Below are 20,871 nucleotides of genomic sequence, written 5' to 3' on the forward strand. Positions count from 1 at the left end.
TTTGGAAGTACTATGTTGCTCGTAATCGTTGTATATGGACTAACATAACGTTACATTCTACATTCGCGCTCTCTTTCTCCCTAACTCACACCCCCTTGTTTCTCTTTTTCTCTCTGATTTGCTGTCTCTGTCTTTCTCGCTAATTCTTGTGTTTGTGTGTGTGTGTTTGATTATTGTGTGTCTCGCTCATATTCATTATTGAGTTTACTTTGATTTTATAATCGAATCACTCAGTTGAACTAATTGTGTTGTTTTGGTGTAGGGTTGCCACCTAAAAGTGTCCTGTGTGTGGTTTATACAACATAAAACGTTTTTTGCCATAAGTAAATACAGCTATGTTCAATTGAAAAGTAGTACACAAAAAATTAAATACAAACAATACAGAGAAAAGAGATGAAGCTACAAACTAAAGACGAAACACAGGACAATTAAGATAGTTTAAGCATACAATAATTAATATTAAAACTAATGTTTGATTGAATTGATTGTGAATAAGTCAAATTTGTATATGTATGTGTGAGCTATGCGTCTGTGTGTGTGTGAGCTGAATGTTTGTGTGCAAAAACCAAGAAGAAAACTTTGAAGCAGCAGCAGCAAAAACAGAAAACGCAAAATAAATTCACTCGCTATTTTGCCGCATTCAGTTGATTTTTTTTTTTTTTCTTAATATTATTAAATGCTAGCAAAAGAATATTAACTATATTGTATATACAGTGATCACTCGGACATAGAAGCTATGCAAAAGCAAAAAAAAAAAAAAACAAAATAATTTGATTGGAAATAAATTAAACAACAATGATAAACGCTAACTTTCGTGGTTAATGTCGAAAAGAGGAAAAAAAAATGAACACATTAGAGCTGCTTTGGCGTTCCATTTACAGAGCGATCACTGTACATGTGTGTGTGTGTGTGTGTTGATTATGTAAACGAAAAATATCGTTATTTTAGCGCAGATGAGCTTTTGAATGAGTGCAACAAATTTCGATATCGATAACGACTGCGATCAATGTTATGGCCATTTATGGATTGAGATGCAGATGTGTGTATGTGTGAGTGTTGGTATGTGTGTGTGTGTGTAAGTGCGTGCCTTAAGAAAAAACTTAATTTCCGTGTTTTCGTAACTCTTTCATCATGATTGGCTTCTTTGCTTATATGTCTCTCCATTTAGTTATTATTTTTATATTTTCAATTACTTTATTCGGTTTCTTATTTATTTTGTGTCTTTCTCTATCAATGTTGGGTTTTTTGCTTCTTTTTTTTTTAATTTCTCATATTACTTTGTTGTTTTTAAATACATTTTCTACTATACTTGTTCACTTCACTACGAATTTATTTATATATATGGTTCGTTATGTGTTTTTCTTGTTTTATCATTTTTAAATATAAACGCAGTTTGTTTTGAATTTTTTTGTTTGTTTTAAATTTTTATTTTATATAAATGATTTTTGCTTGTGGCGCTCAAAACCTCTGCACTTATTTAGGGTCTGTAGCTTTCGGCTCTCTCTTCAGTTGAAACTATGTCTCTCGTTTCTTTATAATCAATCATCATTATCATCATCATCATATATATATATATATAGTATGCATGCAATGTTTATGGTTATGTTGTGTTTTGTGTTGTGTTGGTTGTGTGTGTGTGTGTGTTTTGTTGTGTGTGCGTGTATGCGTGTTTTTGTTTTTTTTTTTTAATTAGTTTTTCTATTCACAAATGTAAGTATGGGGAATATGGATAGTTGGTAGGTTTTTGTTTTTGGGCGGGAATGTAAAATTATCGATATCGATAGATGCAGCAGCGACGATCGTTATGATGGATGGTGTGTGGTTATCGAGACAACGCAGACAAAACAAAAAAAAAGACACGGCACAATTTTATATACACACACATATATAAATAGATATATATATATATATATATATGTATATGTATAGGATAGATACGATATTAAACAACACACATACACATGTGCATATGCAATAAATATATATGTTGGATTCGGTTTGATCATAGTTAGAATTGATTGTCGTTCAGATAGATGACCATTACGTGTTTTTTGTGTTGGTTGTTGTTGTTGGTTCGGTTTTGTTGGTTGGTTGGTTCAGTTGGTTGGTTGGTTGGTGGTTGTATGTGTGGGGAGAGAAACAAACAAAAAATATAGAGATATATATATGCTTAGTTGACGGTTTTTTTTTGTTTTTTTTTTTTGCATGTTTTTCATTTTAAGTGATTGTTTTTTTTTTTTTTAGTCAAGAAAATATTATGAATAAGAAATTTCATTTTAAATTTACCGCTCGTAGTGGCATTTTGAAATTGGCTGCTGCCTGCAGCTGAATTTGATAAGCTAAGCTGTGAATTTTAAAGCCGTACAGACTGTGAATGTTCATTGTTGCGAGGATCGTTGTTGTAATTGTCGTCATCAGGAATTACCAGAGATTGGGCATGAAAGATAAAGAAAAATATTTCATTAGCATTCGTGGATAACAAATTGAAGTTGCTTAATATAAGAAAAAGGAGAAACACAAAATATAAAATGGTCTTACAAATTCACCAGACAATTCTTCAAATACATTACAAGTATTACAATATTTTTCGTAGAAAATAAACTATTTCATTTTTTCTCTTTATTATTTTGATTTAATCGACTATAGATAACTGATAACAAATATAAAGCTGAGTTCTGAATTTCAATTGAAAATATGGTTCGAAAGTGCTCAAGTTATGCCACTAAAACTGTAGATTTTAACTATTAATATAAGTACTATATTTTCTTGAAACCACAAATATTTTAATTTATAAAAGCTTAAGCACCGTTCCTTTACTACTGAAGCTTTAATTATAGCTACTGTATGAATAAATTATAATTTATATTGATTGCTATTCTTGAAGAATTCAATACTTATTATTATACAAACTCAGTAAATGATTAAAAGTAGAGTATGAAACAATGAATTAAGATTTGTATAATATCATATTTTGGTGTGCTTTCTCTAGAAGAAACCTAATGTATAGTTCTCTATGCAATTTATAGCTGAATTACTGATAACTAAAATAAATGTTAAAGTACTACATGTATTTTTGCCTTGCATATCTTGACAATGGACAAAACAGAAATTGTATTAATAGCGGTATTATCCTTAGACGTAAATACGATAACTCACCGTGGAACAAATTGATTAATAGGACGCTTGGGGCGATACTCGGGATGCACCATGAAGAGCATGTGTGGAAATCCAGTGCCAAAATAGGCGCCATCGGTGTGATGATGACGCGATGATTTTGGTGTATAAACATCAATACATTTGGGGCAATAAGTTTTCACCATTGCCTCGCCGGGTATATCCGACAGGCCTGTGAGCATATGATGAAATAAGAGAGTGAGTTATTGAGATTATACATATAAATATTAATGTGCAACGAAGATACGCACCCAAAGGCAACATGGGCTGACTCTCGCAGTAGACACGTGGGCAATGTCCAAAATCGCCAGTTTGATATTTCTCAATCATTTGAGCGATGCCCCGATTTGTAAGTATATATCTAGCATGTATGAGTCCATAAAGCATTTCAGCTGCCTGTTCGGTCATATCCGATTGCAATGGATTGTCCTCCAGCTCATCCTCTGTAAAAGGAAATCGAGGAATTTAGTATTATTTGGTTGATTCAATTTGTTGGCAAGAAATTAATACTTACCGGGCTCCAGATCCAAGATCATATCCAAGGCCTGGCGATAGTTGGGCACCTGTTCATTTAAACCAGTTAAATTGAACTTGTCCTGTATGTAGTCTTCATCAACCTGTAAGTCCAAAATTGTGCATTAGTGATGGGAGTTATTAAGTTTACGTAAATATAATGAGTAATATAATTAAAACTGCGACTTGGATCTATTGTACTTCTGACTAATATAATATTTAGCAACTGAAATGACATTAAAATAATATATATGAATCTGTATATCTATTAAGATCGATAGATTCAATTTATAGCTTTAAAATTAGCCTTTAGACTGAGATCTTTATATCAATATCTCAATATTTGAATTGCTCGCAATGCGGATATATCTTAGACTGAGAACTGTACTAAACAGCAAAAGGTGACTGCGTTTGATAAGAGCCAAGCATATTTATTTAGCATGGCCATGTAAATATAGTAGTTGTAGTAAGCATTCCACAGCTACGACGCTACTCATTGTAGTATATATTCAAGGTGGATGCCGAAAAGCGACGAAGGTGGTGTTGCTGGCATTATTCGACCATGATTTGTGGGTGCTGAAGAATGCGCGCGCGCTTAGGTAACAACAAGAAAGGTGGAACACCCAACAGATTATTATTATTATTATTGTATGTGGAATACTTGCCTCGCAGAAGAACTCATTGCCGCGAAGCCCGCAGAACCAGGTGACCCAAGAGACTTCCTCGGAGCTGCTCATTTTGCTGTGAGGTGAGAAAATCAAAGAAATAGGTAAATAATGAATTGCGATTGCACACAAACAAAAAGAAATCAAAATTAAGGATTTGTATCTTATGGATATTGCTGATAGTATATGAGTATGTGCTTGTGCGTGAGTGTGTGTGAGTGCATGTATGTGTATGAGTGCGTGTGTTTGTAAATGCATGTGTGTGTGTCCAACCTACATTGAAGGAATTATTTTGCGTAATTTGATGAATTTATTGTTGTTGAAAAAACCATATGACGAAGGGGGCAAGGGGGAGGGGCCTTAGCCGTCAAGAAACTTATGTATGTATGTAACAAACATACACACACACGCACACCAACACAACGACGACGATGGGCCCAAAGTAAACGAATCGAATATGTCCACGAGTTTTTAGGTGCGCGTCTCGATTTACCGATTAATAATATTATTATGCTATATTATTAATACGCTGGTACTTCGTCTTCGCGGCGTTACACGTTTTCTCAGGTTTTGTTTGATTTCTATTTTTTTTTGTATTTTCGCTGTATTTATTTATTATTATTTCGCAGTTTATTTTTCTTGTTGTTGTGGTATATTTTGATGCCTACACTATGCGTTCAATATTCAATTTGATTGTTTAATTTTTCCTTTTCTTGTTATTTTTCAACGCACACTCGATTGAACGGAAATCTGTACGCGTATTTTGACAAGCGCTGCGCTCACATACAAAATGTGCCGAGCACTACGACGATGATGAAGAAGAAGAGCAGCGAAGAAATTCAGAAAAAAAAGAAAAAAAAATAAGAGACACCGAGAGCGAGTGAACAGTGAAATTTTTTTTGTAGACGACCCGTGTGGAAATCGAGCACGCCGTACGGTTCGACTTTTTTTTTTTGGTTACACTCGATATACTACATTTCGATTGGTAGCATTGGGTTGGTTTTGGAGAGGGGTATAGGTTTTTGTATCGATATCGCAAATGCAATGATCATAGTAAAAACAAAAACAACAACAAATTTTTATACAAACGTTTTGACGGCGGAAAAAAAATGGTTAAAGCGTTTGGCTTTTGGTGTGTTGTATGCATGTTCCAACTGGGCCTTAAGCAACAGCGCGCTCGCTTCGCGTAGCGGCACGACACACACACACACACATAGAGACACACACACAGACACGCACGCACACATAGGCGCACGCACACGCTTACACTCTCGACTGTGTATTAGATGAATTTTGCACTTGACTTGGCAGCGTTTAGCGATCGTAGTGCATATGAGCAGATCGTTTTAAACGTTTTGCCATGGCACTTACCTTAATTTTCGCACAATTTTCAAAACACTTTTACTAATTAAAGCACTTTTTTCAATGCGAAAATTTAACAAGCGAGTTGTCGGTTTTGCAATCGGTATTAGGGATGTCACGAACGTCGTATCGAACTATCGACGTTATCGATAAGCTCGCAAGTGACCAACCACTTTCAAAATGTATACCTAAAATATACACAAAAAATGTAGCCCTGTAGTGGAAAACGACGGACAAATTTATTTTTCGATTATTTTTTGATTGCAGTTTTTTGAAAGCAGTTACATGTATTATTAATGCAATTATTTGTGTCTGCTTTATATATTTTGCTTATGCAATAAAAAAATTGATTGCAATGAGTATAAAAATATATGGATGAATAAACTCAGCTGGCTTTCCAGTTCATAGTGAACGGCAAATTTTATCTGAAACACACAGGCACTCAAGCAAGCTAAGAATTTTGCGCGCGGCTGGCTGTTAGTATGTTGGTATTTTTTGCCGTCAAACATAAAAAATAAAGCACTAAAAAAACATATGTGTGTGGCATGGCAAACGCCAAATGCAACTATATTTAGTAGGCGCTGTTGTAATAGAACTACAAATAATAATAATAACTAAATGTTAATGCACAGCAAAAACCAAAAAGGTTATCAATTGTTAAAAACAAGTGACACACATACAATCAGTCTATCTCGTTCGGATTCCGTCTAGTAAGCCTGCAACAACACACACACACACTAGCACAACACACACGCACACACACAACGTGTGTGCTGAACGCGTCCGTTGTTTTTGCCATTTGCCTCGACGAAATTATTTCACGCGCAAAAACAATTTAGCAACACACACGACGGACAATTCTTCTGGCATAGTTTTGTGATACGTATAATTTCAATTCATTTATTTTTTGTTCGCGTTGTTTTTTTTGCGTTTTGTTTGGTTTGCTATTTGTTGGTTTCGATTGGAAGGCGAACAAAATAACCGTTGAGGTTTATCAAGAAATACGACATTAATTCATTTTGCCTACGACAACAACAAGAACAAGAGCAAACAACGATTGCGAGGTGAGTGAAATAAAGCAAGAAGCAAACATAACATTTATAATGAACATCGTGAACATCTCAACAGCAGCAGGAACAGCAAACCATCGAAATGAGCGTGGACACGTATGCGCCAAGTTCGGCGCTATCGTTCCTCGACATGGACGACAACGAGCTGCTGCGCGGCGCCGACACGCAGCCAACGCAATACGATTATCGTGACTTCACCATGCCGTCCACATCGCAGAGTCAGACCCAGGGTGATCATCAGCTCGCCGAACTGCAGCAGGTGAGTTGACAGTTTACACTTTACCGTTGGCGGTTGCGTCCACAGTCACACGTGTATTTTGCCCGACCCTAATCAGCTGTTAAAGTCGCATGTTTATCACTTTTGTGACATTAAGAATAAAGCGTTGTGTCCACTAAGGCAGATTTCACTGCACATCCATGCAATGAAGTTGAAATGAAATGAACGAATGAAATCTGACATAAAGCCAAATCTTACTTAAAAAATTAATAGAGTTATTGCCACCAAAATTGCTGGCACTACTTTTACAGCTCTCAGGCAGTTACTACATAATATATATGTAGTACATCATAAAAACTGTGGTACATTACAGTTCTAAAGCTGCTGATAATTACCTGCTAAATAGATATTTAGCATAAATATTAAAGTTAGTTCTGTCTGCCTGTCTGTTTAAACACATAACTCAAAGACTAGAAGAGTTGTGATTGGGAAAATATATAATTCCCTCAATCGTTTAACAAACTTGCAAGTAATTAACACATTACATTAATTTGTTTTTGCCTTCACAGCCGCGACGCGTGAGCGTGCATACCAACGAGATCCAGCCACGTTTGGCATCCATCACCAATGATCTGGCCGATCTGCAGTTCGAGGAGGAGGACGACGAGGGCGGCGGTGGTGGCGGCAGTTCGGCGTATGTCAAAGAGCTGCCCGTGCACGCGTGCAAATATTGTGGCATCCACGATCCGGCCACCGTTGTGATGTGCAACAATTGCAAGAAATGGTTCTGTAATGGACGCGGCAGCACATCCGGTTCGCATATCATCAATCATTTGGTGCGTGCCAAGCATCGTGAGGTCACCTTGCATGGCGATGGGCCGCTGGGCGAGACCATCTTGGAGTGCTATTCATGCGGTGTGCGCAACGTCTTCGTGCTGGGCTTTATACCCGCCAAAGCGGATTCGGTGGTTGTCCTGTTGTGTCGCCAGCCGTGTGCCGCACAAAATTCGCTGAAGGACATGAACTGGGATCAGGAGCAGTGGAAGCCGCTGATTTCGGATCGTTGTTTTCTGCCATGGCTGGTGAAGCAGCCCAGCGAACAGGGACAGCTCCGAGCTCGACAGATTTCGGCGGCACAAATCAACAAACTGGAGGAGTTGTGGAAGGATAACATTGAGGCCACATTTCAGGTGAATTTTAATCTGCTTACATTAAAGAATCGCTTTAAACGATTCATTGAGCAAAAGAGTTTTTCACTTGCAGTATGTAGTTTATAGAAAAACGGTTTTATAAATCAAAAATATTGAAAACAATGTATTAACGTAAGATCTGTAGGAATCAAGCGATTCAGCTTTACGCAAATATTGAAGGGTTGGGCTTAAAGCCTAAAAATTCAAGCTCACCTTACTAGATCATATTATTATGTTTATTTTTTAAAAGATGACATAAAAAGAATTAATTTAAACGATATAAAAACAAAGCTTACAAAGTGAACAACATAAAAATAAGTTTTACAAAAATGGTTATTTTGTCATATTGAATTGATTTATAATGAAACATATTCTTAGTTTATAGTTGAGCATATTAAACGGTTTTTAAATAGTTGAAGAATAATTATCATCAATTAAGAAACTCAATTGATACAAAAATTAATCGACCTAACTTTGATTGCAGGATCTGGAGAAGCCCGGCATTGACTCGGAGCCAGCCCAAGTGCTGTTGCGCTACGAGGATGGCTATCAGTACGAGAAGACCTTTGGGCCGCTGGTGCGTCTCGAGGCCGACTACGACAAGAAGCTGAAGGAGTCGGCGACGCAGGAAAACATCGAGGTGCGCTGGGATGTGGGTCTGAACAAGAAAACAATTGCCTATTTTACGCTGGCCAAAACTGATTCGGATATGAAACTGATGCACGGCGATGAGTTGCGATTGCGCTACGTGGGCGACATTTACAATACGTGGAGTGAGATCGGGCATGTGATCAAGGTGCCCGATAATTTCGGTGACGATGTTGGCCTCGAGTTGAAATGCTCGTCGAATGCGCCTGTGAAGTGCACGAGCAGCTTCACCGTTGACTTCATCTGGAAGTGCACATCCTTTGATCGCATGACGCATGCGTTGCGCAACTTTGCCATGGATCGCAATTCCGTCTCCAATTACATCTATGCCCGTCTCCTTGGCCATGGACGTGCCGATGGCAGCGATGAGGTACTCTTCCGCGGTCCGCAGCCCAAGCTCTATAGTGCACCGCATTTGCCGGATCTGAATCGCTCGCAAGTGTATGCCGTGAAGCATGCCCTGCAGCGTCCATTGAGTCTTATCCAGGGACCGCCGGGCACTGGTAAAACGGTCACATCCGCGACCATTGTGTATCAGCTGGTGAAGCAGCATGGCGGCACTGTGTTGGTGTGCGCGCCCAGCAACACTGCTGTCGATCAGCTGACGGAGAAGATACATCGCACCAATCTGAAGGTGGTGCGCATGTGCGCCAAGAGTCGCGAGGCCATCGATAGTCCGGTTAGCTTTTTGGCATTGCACAATCAAATACGCAACATGGAAACCAATTCGGAGCTGAAGAAATTGCAGCAGCTGAAGGATGAAACCGGCGAGCTGAGTTCGGCCGATGAGAAGCGCTATCGCAGCCTGAAACGTGGCACCGAGAATCAACTGCTCGAGGCAGCCGATGTCATCTGCTGCACATGCGTCGGTGCCGGCGACATACGCTTGTCCCGCATCAAATTCACCTCAATCCTGATTGATGAGTCGATGCAGTCGACCGAGCCCGAATGCATGGTGCCCGTTGTCCTTGGCGCCAAGCAGCTCATCCTGGTGGGCGATCACTGTCAGCTGGGACCCGTTGTCATGTGCAAGAAGGCGGCACGCGCCGGTCTCTCGCAGAGCTTGTTCGAGCGGCTGGTGGTGCTGGGCATACGTCCGTTTCGGCTGGAAGTGCAATATCGTATGCATCCGGAGCTATCGCAATTTCCGTCCAATTTCTTCTACGAGGGCTCGCTGCAGAATGGCGTTTGTGCCGAGGATCGTCGTCTCAAGCTGGACTTTCCGTGGCCGCAGCCCGAGCGTCCCATGTTCTTTTTGGTCACCCAGGGACAGGAGGAAATCGCCGGCTCCGGCACATCGTTTCTCAATCGCACCGAGGCCGCCAATGTGGAGAAGATTACGACACGCTTCCTGAAGGCGGGCGTCAAGCCCGAACAGATTGGCATCATAACGCCATACGAGGGACAGCGTGCGTATCTGGTGCAATACATGCAGTATCAGGGCAGCCTGCATTCGCGTCTCTATCAGGAGATTGAGATTGCCAGCGTGGATGCGTTTCAGGGACGCGAAAAGGACATCATCATCATGTCGTGCGTGCGTTCGAATGAGCGACAAGGCATCGGTTTCCTCAACGATCCGCGTCGCTTGAATGTGGCGCTGACACGTGCCAAATATGGCATCATCATTGTGGGCAATCCCAAGGTGCTGGCGAAGCAACAGTTGTGGAATCATTTGCTCAACTTTTACAAGGATCGAAAAGTGCTCGTCGAGGGTTCGTTGAACAATCTGAAGGAGTCGCTGATACATTTCCAGAAGCCCAAGAAACTGGTGAACAGCATGAATATTGGCGCCCACTTTATGTCCACCATGATGGCCGATGCCAAGGAGGTGATGGTGCCCGGTTCCATTTATGAACGCAGCAGCGGCTACGGACGACAAATGCAATCCAATCCAGCGCAAGGTCTCAACGGTGGTCCCTATGCTGGCGGTCCATTTGGCGGTGGCGGCGGCGGCTTTGGAGCTGGCGGTGCTGCTGCTGGCGGCGGCAACAGCATGATGGGACCCACTGCTGGAGCTTATGGTGGATATGGAGGCGGCGGCGGAGGCGCTGGTGGCAACAATAACTACGGTGGCGGAAATGCTGCTGGTGGCGGCGGCGGCAACTGGAATACTGCACATCTGCATGACAATATTGGTTATATATCGAACGATCATGGCGCCGCTGCGATGGCCAATATGCCGGTGCCCGTGGGCATGTTCATGAACATGAGCAACATACCGCCCCGATTCTACAATCAGCATCAGCAGACGATTATGGCAGCCAAACAGAATCGTGCCATACAGAATCAGAATAGCTTTGCACCGCCCATGGGTGGCAATAGTATTGCTGGTGGACCAGGTGCAGCCATTGGATCGGGTGCCAAGAAGACTGGCAGCGCTGCCAGCGGCAAGTTATCCAAGGCACGAACGGCTGCGACGGCGGCTAATGGACAATTGTTGCCCACAGCAAGTGCTGCATCCTCGTCAGCTTCGTCGTCTGCGGGAGCGGCAGCAGGCGGTGCAACAGCAGCAAGTGCTGGAACATCTAGTGGCATTGCGGCGACGCCATTTAGCCAGCTGCCGACATCATTGTCCCTGCAAATGACACAGCCGAGCGGCTTTGCTCTGTCGCAACAGCCGGAGCTGTCGCAGGACTTTGGACAGATCTCGCAAATGGATGGACTGCTCTCGCAGGACGTTTCCTTCAATGTGGTAAGTGTTAAGCATGATCATTTCCAAATTGAGCGCGAAATGGCGCTTCATTTAAATATATCGATATGTGCTTATCGAAAGATACAGCTAAATTCAGGCGCCATCTATCGCTTAAAGTTATTAAATAGGATAGCATGCAACGCCATTTGCAATTGCTGCGACAATTTAATCGAGAAGTAACTCAAAATGGCGAGGCTGTACGCCTACAACAATAATTTGAAATCAAAATATAATAATACCGCACTGAAATTCACTAATAAATAATTAAGTAGAAAAAAAAATTAATATATCAACCATAGGGAATTTTAGCCCTAAAAAGTATGCTAACAATATAATTAAATTTTAAATTCTAAGTGAAAATGAATAATATTAATTTGTATTATTTATTTTTGTAATATTTTACAGTCAGGCGAACGTAGTTTGAATCAATTCTCGCAACCTTACTGAGAAGGTTGAGATGGCGCGCACACAATTGCAAACAACAAAATGTACAACAACGAGAACACTACAAGCAAACAACAAAACAATTTGAAAGAACTTTGAAGCCAACAAGCAAGCAGTGGCAACAGCAGCGGCGGCAGCGCGGTAGCGATAAACAGCAACGTCATGCGGCAGCAGCTTTTGCATGCGAAAAAAAACAAACAACAACAACAAGAAGAAGAACAGACAGCAGTAGCAACAACAGCAAACAGCAAAAACAACAGCAGCAACAACAACACGAAGAGCAACAAAATGTTAATGGAGACGTGGACAACATGAATAAGAACAAGGAAGAGAGCATCATGAAAACACACACATACACAGGCAGCAGAGGATTGTCTATTGGAACAAATAAACTCGGCCACACAAAAGAGAGCAAGACAGCAAGATGGCCACAGATCGGCACAGCGAGAGAGAGAGGAAACAGGTTGAGATAGCAAAATGGCGAACGCGGCAGCAATAAGAAGGGCCACTCACACATACATAAACCCGGACATCTTTCACTCTCTCTCCCACAACATACAGAAACTTGGGACAGCAAACGCAAACACAAACCAATACACAAACACATTCATACACCTACACACAAAAACACAAACACATACACTCATACAAGCATACGAAGAAGAGAACGTGGGGCCCAAGGAGAAACTCTCACAGCATACACAGATGATGATGCACCCCACAACAGTCACGGCAATGCAGCCGGAGGTGGGACGTCGCACGATTTGGGTGGAGGCGGCGGCATTGCTGACACCCGCAGCGGGGCGACAGGACGCAGGATGCGTCGAAAAAAAAAAACGAAAAACAAAAATGTATGAAGCCGTTTTGGTGATCGATGTGCTAAGCATACGCGCCATAGGTATCGTTTATCGATTTTATGGGCAAGATGATGCCGCTTCAGGATTCCTGATAACCTCTTCGTGAAAACAAAAATACCGAAACGAAACGGAAAGAATCGAAAAATTAAATGATTCGTTTCTTTCCCGTTTAATTTGCTTCAACTTTTGTTTTAATTTTTTTCTATTTTTATTCTTTTTTTTTTGTCTGGACATTGTCGAGTTTTTTTTTAGAATTTCCATTCAATTCCTCTTTGCCACTGTTTGTAATACTATTTTTATAAAAACAAATGCGTTTTTGTTAATTGTATGCGAATGCCAAATGTTTCTGTTCCAAGCGTGTTTCCAAAATTATCGAAATGTGGCGTCGAAATTAGCATATCGAACGACTTGGAGATCTGTTTCTGTCCAGCAATTCGGTATATTTTTTTTAACTTAAAATTGCAAATCAATTTTAAAATTTGTTACTTAAAATGAAAACAGAAAAAAACAAAAACAAGAATTATTATCAAAAAGTAAACAATTAAAAAGATATCGTCCAATAAAAAGTAAGACGACCAAAAAAAAAAAAGTACATATTGAATTTCAACAAAATTTATTTGATTGTTTAACATTTTCGACGAATAGAGAATAATTGAGTGCAAATTGTATCTTTGCAAAACATTGGAAAATGTTGTGATCCTCACACAGTTAAAAATTATTTGTTTACTACACTTAAACAAAAACACAAACAATAAACAATTATACAAGAAAACAATAATTGACAAGAAATGGTATATATATTTTTTCAACATACGTAAATATTGTGATTTACACTACACCATCCCATATCCCCAATCCCATCCAGTTTATGCCCCAGCCCCCGAAACAAGTTTTAAAAGAGAGTTCTGAATAAAGAATTTCATTTAATTTGCAAACAGATGAAAAACTACAAAACGAAAGTTGCATTTATGAATTTCTCAGCAATGGCTTTGATGATTTGATGAATTTTGGATACCATCTATCGTACTCGATTGCTTTCCATATCTCTTGCAGCTCATTCGATTAACATACTTTATATTTCATGAAGGATTCCCATTTTCTTATATTTGAGGTGTTTTTTTTTTTTGTTTGTTTTTTAGATTTTGTGTTTGAAAACGTTGCATGTCAAAGTCGAAAATGGGGGAAAGAAAATAAAACAAATTCACACCCTTTTCTTATCTGACATGCTTACAATAAATTGACGCGAAGCGATTAAACTTTACAATTACATTGAAGGGGGGCTACGACTTTTATCATAATTTAAATAATGCACATAGACAAAAGAAATCAATGAATCATACTTAAGAAATCATTCAAATTCAATGAACAAATATTTATAATCGATTGATCATTCTTAGATGCCGATAATCAATTGAATTTGAATTTACAAAATATATACTTTAAACTTTAAAACATTTCAAGTGTTGTACAATCTGTATGTTTTATTATTTTACATTATTTTCTGTGTATATGTTTTTGTTGTGCCATCGCACATGCATCTTGCAATATGTTTTTTGGGTGGGCTGGAAGAGATGCATATTATTTGGTTGGTAAATATAAATGTATATTATATAAAATGTATAATCTTTATAGAACTTGACGTGTCGCATGGTTGCTTCAAGTACTCGTTATCTTGTGTAATATACACTGATAAAATACTTTTCAATGTAACAAAGCGTACGGTATGTACATATTAGTTTAGTCAAAATTCTCCTATATATCACAGTAATTGTAATTCTAATTTGTAAAATTTAAGACCAAAAAAGTCGAAAAATACCATAGTTTTAAAATATTGGTTCTAAAATGATTATGTTACCTCAACTAATGCATGTACATATAAAATCCCCGAAGTATTTATGGGCTAGAAAACTAACCTGTTGTGAGTATAATATGACTGCGTGTATAGACAGACATATGCATGTTTTTTTTTTTAGGTGTTAATCTGTCTCTTAGACAAGATTTGTGGCTGGTGTTGGCAATGATCCACCAGCCGGAATCATTTTGGCAGCAGTAGAAGCAGCCGCAGTTGCAGCAGTCGTCGATGCAGCGTTGCGTGTGTGCAACAAATGCTGATGCGGATGCTGAGCATACGTTGTTGGATGCGACTGCGAATGCAGATGCAATGCAGGCTGATGCATGGCCATACGTTGAGTTTGATGATGAATCGGTGTGAAAATGGAGGCCAAATCAAGAGTGTGCTCCAAGCGACGTGCCGAATGCACAAATGTTGCTTTCACGCGCTCAAATGTAGCGAAATCGTATACAGAGCGTGCCGTATTTGACAGATCAAAGGGCTCTGCGAATGAACATAGGATATTGATACTTCAGGCGTTGGGAAATTCGGCTGCTGACATCATTTACCTTCGATGTTCAGCTCCTTCCATTGATGTATGTCGTTCTTGGGACTCTTTGCCAGTCGACATGTTGTCACCGGCAAAATGCCGCCAGTGCGTATCGAAATTGCATTGTTGCGAAAGCTGCAATTATACGACGTAATGCATTATTATAAGAAATTGGAGCATTGTCTATGCTGCCCTCTTACTCGAAATTGCTGTAGTACTTGAAGAAGCCAAGTAGATGTTCGCCCAACGTTTGCGTGTTGTGTGTTTGATACGGCTCAATGGGCTCAATGAGATCGAGATCCAGGCAATCTTGTTGCCCCAAATTGAACTTCTCCGGATAGAGAGTCTGCAAGCAGGGCAACACATGCGGCACGCAACCGAACTGCAAATAATGCAACACCATCAACACTAGCGAATAACTCGACACAGTCATGCGCTTGGCATCGTTTATGTCGTGATATTGCGCCCACAACTTCACGATTACAACCAGTGGCCGTGTTCGCCAATCAACTGAGGATAGATAATAAACATTTAGTTTTAGGGGAATCCCAGAATATTGTTGTTAGTACATACGCTGAGCGTACAATTGCAGCAAATAAGTGTTCTTGATGCCCACGCAATTGTTGTAGTTGAGATCAACCTCAATGCCATTGGTGCGATCCTTAAAGCGCAGAATTGGCACACGCGCCTCAATCAGATTAAAGTCATGAAAGGCTTCTGTGAAAAGAAAAATCAGATTAAAAATAGAATGAACTTGACCTAATATAAATTGAAACGTAATAAAAGTCTTTTTTTTGTGACTTGCCCATTTCTTTTAGCACCGAGTGAAAAAGATTCAAAGTCATCAGAGCTTCGGCACGCAGTTCGTTGTGATAATGATGTTGCTGATGCTGATGCGTTGGCTGCTCCGGCAACAGGCACATATCGATGTCCGACGAGTCGGTTCCAAATCCCGTAATGGTCGAGCCCACCAGACAAATGCGAAAACGTGAAAACATTGGCTGCTGAAAGCAAATCTACTAGCGTAAAACTCCGTTGATTCACCGGAAAAACATTCCCGAATTATACTTACGTTTATCCAGATAAAGAGATAACGCCACAATCGCATCTTTAACTTGAACTTGGCATGCGTCTGTTGAGCGCCCCGAAATCGTTTCCAAATGTCCAGCGACAAATTATCGTACTTGCAGTGGCGCAACAATTGCTCCGGTTGCACGCTCAACTCCACGTTGCGTGCATGATCCAAATAGCGATCCGGCGGCAATATCAGCTCATACCATGCTGGCGTCCAAGATGCGTTGCCATTGCAGCCACAATTGGGTCCACAATAATGCGGATACGCTGGCAAATTGTGGGCTGGCGGCTGTGGCAGGCTAAATGGCATCATGGCATGTAAACCATTCATGTTTCCCATCAGCGGCGAACTCGCCAGTTGATGTGGCGACAATTGCTGCCCAGGTGCAGCCACTGTTGGCGTTGGCGAGACGGACAACATCTGTTCCGTTGGCGTTAAACTGCAAGCAATTAAATGGAATACAAATACAGTGGTAATCAAATTCAGAGAGAGCACAACTTACTGACTGCGATTGCTCCATTGAGACTGAACATCGCTGGCCATCGAGCAGTTGGACAAGGCGGGCGATACAGCACGATGCATTGGCATGCGATTGTTGTTGGGATTGGGTCCATATTGTGCTGTGGAATAGCACGTCGAATTGGCGTGACCCCAAGCGGCGGGATTGCTGTATCCATCGCCAAAGCCAACAAACAATTGCTGTGGCTGCTGTTGCTGCTGCTGTTTGTTGTTCTGAAACAACAGTTGCTGTTGCTGCTGCTGCTGTTGTTGCTGTTGCGGCTGCAGCATAAATGGCAACGCAGCATAGCCGGGACTTGGTATTGGCATCAGAGTCGGCAGCTCCAAGCTCTTGTTGCTGCTGTCGCAACTGCCGCTGTTGTTGCTAATGTTGCTCGTATTGTTGGCCGCTGCTGCGGTAATTGCCTCATCGAGTTGAGCACAACTAATCATATTCGATGGCGTCGTGGCAACAGCATCAGGCGAGAGCGCCACCGGCGATAACATGCCAGGACCAAGCAGCTGCATTGTTGGCACCGGCTGTAGAAATATGTTGTTGCCGGTAACTGTTGCTACTGTTGCTCCTTCACTTGTGGTTGTTACTGTTGTTGATGACGATGGCGTTGGCGAAACAGCCAACAGCGATGGCAACTTTGTCATGCCAGCAACCATTGGTGTTGTCGCTGCTACTGTTGCTGGCGTTGCTGCTGCTGTTGTTATGATTGGTGGCGGCGGCACATCCATATTCACATAGGTGAGATTGTGAAAGTTCTGATGCTCTTTGCCATGCACCAAGTGATATGAATGCGGATGCTGTTGCAGCTGCTGATAGTATTCGTTTTTGCCAGCAACAGCATAGCCATTGTTCCCACTGCCGCCAGCAACATTGCCATGTTGCATACGTCGATGCGAAGCATTGTAACTGTTCGATGGCCAAATCTCAAAGGACTTTTGTCCTGTAGCTCCTGTTGCAGCAGCGTTGTTGCTATGGTTGTTATTGTTGTTGTTATTGCTGCTGTTGTTGTTGTTGTTGCTACCGTAATGCACTTTTTTGTTGTACCTAAAATGCGTGTTGTGCCTGTGATTATTATGATGTTGCTGCTGCTGTTGCTGCTGCCCGTGGGCAGCATGATGTCCATGCGACTGTTGCTGATAGCCATTGTTGTAATTGTAATTGGCATTGCTTCGGTAACGTGGCTGATAACCGCCTGATTGCTGCTGCTGCTGCTGTTGATGATGCTGTTGTTGTGACTGCTGCTGCTGCTGTTGCTGTTGTGATTGCTGCTGTTGCTTGGTTGCCTTGTCCGCTTCAGGCAACAATTCCTTTTGCAGAAACGATGCAATCGTCAATTGTTTCGGTTGCGAATAATAATACTGATAGTAATGCGGCTGCTGTTCGGTTGTGTGTGGTGTTGCTGCTGCCGCTGTTGCCGCCGCAGCGGCGGCTGCTGCTGCAATTGCCAGCTCAGTTTCTTTTTGTGTGGCCAGCGCCGCCTCCAACTGCTGCTGTAACAAACCAAAATATTTAGATGAATGTTATCCACGCACCTCGAAGGTGTAAATAAAATAAGAATCATGTCTATATGTTGCTTAAAACTGATAGATATTGCTCTATTTATATAAGGAGTCTCTTTAAACGAATAGATTGGAAATCATAGAGGAGCAGTCGTAAAAAAAAACTGTATACATTACATTAACAAAAAACTAATTATATAAAAAAGGGACAGGAAAATAACCAAATTGATAAGTTTCTTTTAAATTTAAATGAATGATAGTCACAAGGATCGAGCAAAAATATTGTAGAGTTGACAAATATTATGCGTTTAAATGGAAATTAGTGTAATGTGCAGTTAAAGGCAATACTTTTAAGTAAAAAGATCAAATAAACGGTATTATATGCAGTTATCTTGAATTATCTGAATAAGGGAAGCGGTAAAAGCTTTGCTCACTTCTTTCTGCTGCAATGTGGGCTGCTGTGGATAGCTCGTCTTCCAGAAACACAACGGTTGCTGTCGTGTCCTTTGAGTCTTGCTGCCGCTGTTGTTGTTGTTGCTGCTACTGCTGTCCGACTGTCCACCGATTGTGCTTGATGGTGTTTGCTTTGCTGTTGCTGCTGTTGTCGTTTCCAATGTTGGCGGCGTGCTCTGCAATTGTTGTTGTTGCTGTCGCTGTTCCTCCTCATGATGATTGCTGCTGTTGATGTTGCTGCTGCTGCCGTTGCAACTATTGTTGCTGCTAGTTGCTGACGTTTGCAATGTCGACGATGACTCGGAACAGCTGTGGTAATATGAGGATGAAGAGGCGCAGGATTCGCTGGTGGATGACAGCGAGTTGTGTTTCTTAACGTTGTTGCTGTTGTTGTTCAACTGTTTCAGCTGCTGTTTTGTGTTGCAATTGTTGTTGTTGCTATCGCTGCTGTTGCTCTTGCTATTACTGTTGTGGTTGTTGTTATTTTTATTGATATTGTTGTTGTTATTACTGTCATTGCTCTGCTTGCAATTGTTCTCGTCAGTAATATTTTGATTTTTGATCGTGCTATTATTGTTGTTGTTGCTACTATTGCTATTAGAAAGCTTTGGTGTTGCTGCTGATGCCGCGTGTTGATGTTGTTGCTGGTAATACGGCGACTGTTGCTGCTGTTGTTGATTGCAGTTATAGCCATTATTGTTATTATTATTGTTGTTGTTGTTGTTGTTGTTGTTGCCATAATATTTCTTGCGCGTAAAATTATGGACATTGTTGTTGTTGTAGTGTAAATGTTGTTGCTGTTGCTGACGCTTGACATTTTTATTATCGCCGCTGCTATTGTTGTTGTTGTTGTTACTGCTGTTGTTGTTGTTGTTATATTTCGCTTGTCGCAAAATATTAGCAGTTTTGTTATTGTTGTTGTATTTATTAAACTTCACTTGAGCACCACAACGATAATCGCGTTGTTGTTGTTGTTGTTGCTGATGTTGTTGTTGGTGCTGCTGCTGGGCTGTTGTTGTTGTTGTCGTCGTTGGCGTTGCAGCCACGCCGTCTGCCGCGCTGCCTACAACAACACTCGTGGCAAAGATTTTCATTTCAGCCCTGGTCGTGTACATAGCCCAAGGAGAGAATTCAAAATTCTATACTTTTCTTTTTTGACGGCGCGACGCTTTGAGTTTTATGCATACAAAAGAAATGACTCAAAGCGATTTTTTTTTTATAATTAAGACTAAATTATTTGTAAAACGTACATGTGTAAATTTTTATTTATTTATATATTTTTTTTAATATTTTATGTTTTTATTTTGTTTTTGCAATTTTGTTGTTTTTATATTTTTTTTGTTTAATATTTTTGATTTTTATGCACAGCTTTGTGACTTTATTATTATTTCATTGATTTTGTGCAATTTTCAGTTTATTCTTATTAGTTAATGTTTTTTCTTTTGCCTTTACTATGTTCTAACTGGACTGGCATAATTTGGGCCACCACTGTAAACAAGTAACTGTAGTTTTATTTCGTGCAGTGTGAGCGAAAAGGAAGACGCCCAAATTCCGTTATTTTCGAGTATGATCGTGTAAAGCAGAAATGCAGTTTATTAATGCAAATTGCGTGTACTGAAAAAAATGGCGCATATTTATATGAATTTTGATTTCAATAACAACTATAAATATTAAACATATCTCAATGGCATTTTGTATATTTTATTAAACAGCACACTCACCATAAAATTCTAATTGGAATGCATTTGTAATGCTTGGGGAGCTCAGTTCACTTTAAAACGGTGCTTTTAATTCGAGGTGCGCTGGCGCACGTCTCCGTTTTGCAAATATAACACACAAGGGGCACATTAATATTAATTAAGAAACATTTATTTAAAACTTGTGGCACATTCCAATATAGTTTACTTATTTTTGTTGTACTAAAAACTAAAAAGAAGACACCGCGCTTTTTTTAAGCAAATAGAAGCAGCGTGACCGCAGCCTAATTTCAAACTACGCCAACATTTTTGGTATTTTGTAATTTGTATATCAAAAAGTATAAAATACAACCTAAATGGTCCCACTGCGGCAATATGCCAACTGTTTTCAATTTAATTTAAACTGTCGATGTCATAACA

The 20,871-nt window shown here is 40.3% G+C and overlaps 4 protein-coding genes across 17 annotated transcripts in view; 1 reads left to right on the plus strand and 3 right to left on the minus strand.

The window, feature by feature from the left end:
• LOC117563229 (casein kinase II subunit beta) overlaps positions 1–5,887 on the minus strand; it is a 124,893-nt gene extending 119,006 nt beyond the window's left edge. For 3 of the 10 annotated variants that reach the window (XM_052007736.1, XM_052007737.1, XM_052007734.1), the window contains exons 1-7: positions 5,724–5,885; positions 4,353–4,428; positions 3,689–3,791; positions 3,426–3,617; positions 3,157–3,346; positions 2,287–2,368; positions 1,676–1,698 (exon numbers count right to left, since the gene is read on the minus strand). In XM_052007736.1, the coding sequence (XP_051863696.1) occupies positions 1,690–1,698; positions 2,287–2,368; positions 3,157–3,346; positions 3,426–3,617; positions 3,689–3,791; positions 4,353–4,424 (648 nt within the window). In that variant the 5' untranslated portion in view covers positions 4,425–4,428; positions 5,724–5,885 and the 3' untranslated portion in view covers positions 1,676–1,689. Of the gene's footprint in view, positions 1–1,241; positions 1,699–2,286; positions 2,369–3,156; positions 3,347–3,425; positions 3,618–3,688; positions 3,792–4,352; positions 4,429–4,629; positions 5,004–5,723 lie in introns of those variants that run through there. The other 7 variants (XM_034241457.2, XM_034241449.2, XM_034241465.2 and 4 more) reach the window with 5 other exon arrangements.
• LOC117578361 (V-type proton ATPase subunit D 2) overlaps positions 1–20,871 on the minus strand; it is a 127,123-nt gene that overhangs the window by 32,626 nt on the left and 73,626 nt on the right. The window lies entirely within an intron of this gene.
• LOC117578401 (regulator of nonsense transcripts 1 homolog) lies at positions 6,225–12,176 on the plus strand. 2 transcript variants are annotated; one of them, XM_034241396.2, is made up of 5 exons: positions 6,225–6,778; positions 6,846–7,043; positions 7,571–8,191; positions 8,676–11,531; positions 11,937–12,176. In XM_034241396.2, exons 2-5 carry the CDS (start codon positions 6,867–6,869, stop codon positions 11,976–11,978), a joined length of 3,696 nt encoding a protein of 1,231 aa, XP_034097287.1. In that variant the 5' UTR covers positions 6,225–6,778; positions 6,846–6,866; the 3' UTR covers positions 11,979–12,176. The 2 variants fall into 2 exon arrangements, with proteins under 2 accessions (XP_034097287.1, XP_034119750.1); XM_034263859.2 differs by having other exon boundaries at positions 6,226–6,778; positions 6,843–7,043.
• Positions 13,736–20,738, minus strand: LOC117578381 (poly(A) RNA polymerase gld-2 homolog B). 4 transcript variants are annotated; one of them, XM_034263828.2, is made up of 10 exons: positions 20,476–20,738; positions 18,736–20,368; positions 16,791–18,289; positions 16,286–16,727; positions 16,019–16,229; positions 15,787–15,930; positions 15,414–15,723; positions 15,233–15,348; positions 14,746–15,167; positions 13,736–14,394 (listed from the first exon to the last, which is right to left on the minus strand). In XM_034263828.2, exons 2-9 carry the CDS (start codon positions 19,867–19,869, stop codon positions 14,821–14,823), a joined length of 4,203 nt encoding a protein of 1,400 aa, XP_034119719.1. In that variant the 5' UTR covers positions 19,870–20,368; positions 20,476–20,738; the 3' UTR covers positions 13,736–14,394; positions 14,746–14,820. The 4 variants fall into 4 exon arrangements, with proteins under 4 accessions (XP_034119719.1, XP_034119729.1, XP_034119710.1 ...); XM_034263838.2 differs by having other exon boundaries at positions 16,019–16,217; positions 16,791–18,292; XM_034263819.2 differs by having other exon boundaries at positions 16,791–18,292.

This window comes from Drosophila albomicans, chromosome X (assembly GCF_009650485.2).
Source record: "Drosophila albomicans strain 15112-1751.03 chromosome X, ASM965048v2, whole genome shotgun sequence".
NCBI classification, from domain to species: domain Eukaryota; kingdom Metazoa; phylum Arthropoda; class Insecta; order Diptera; family Drosophilidae; genus Drosophila; species Drosophila albomicans.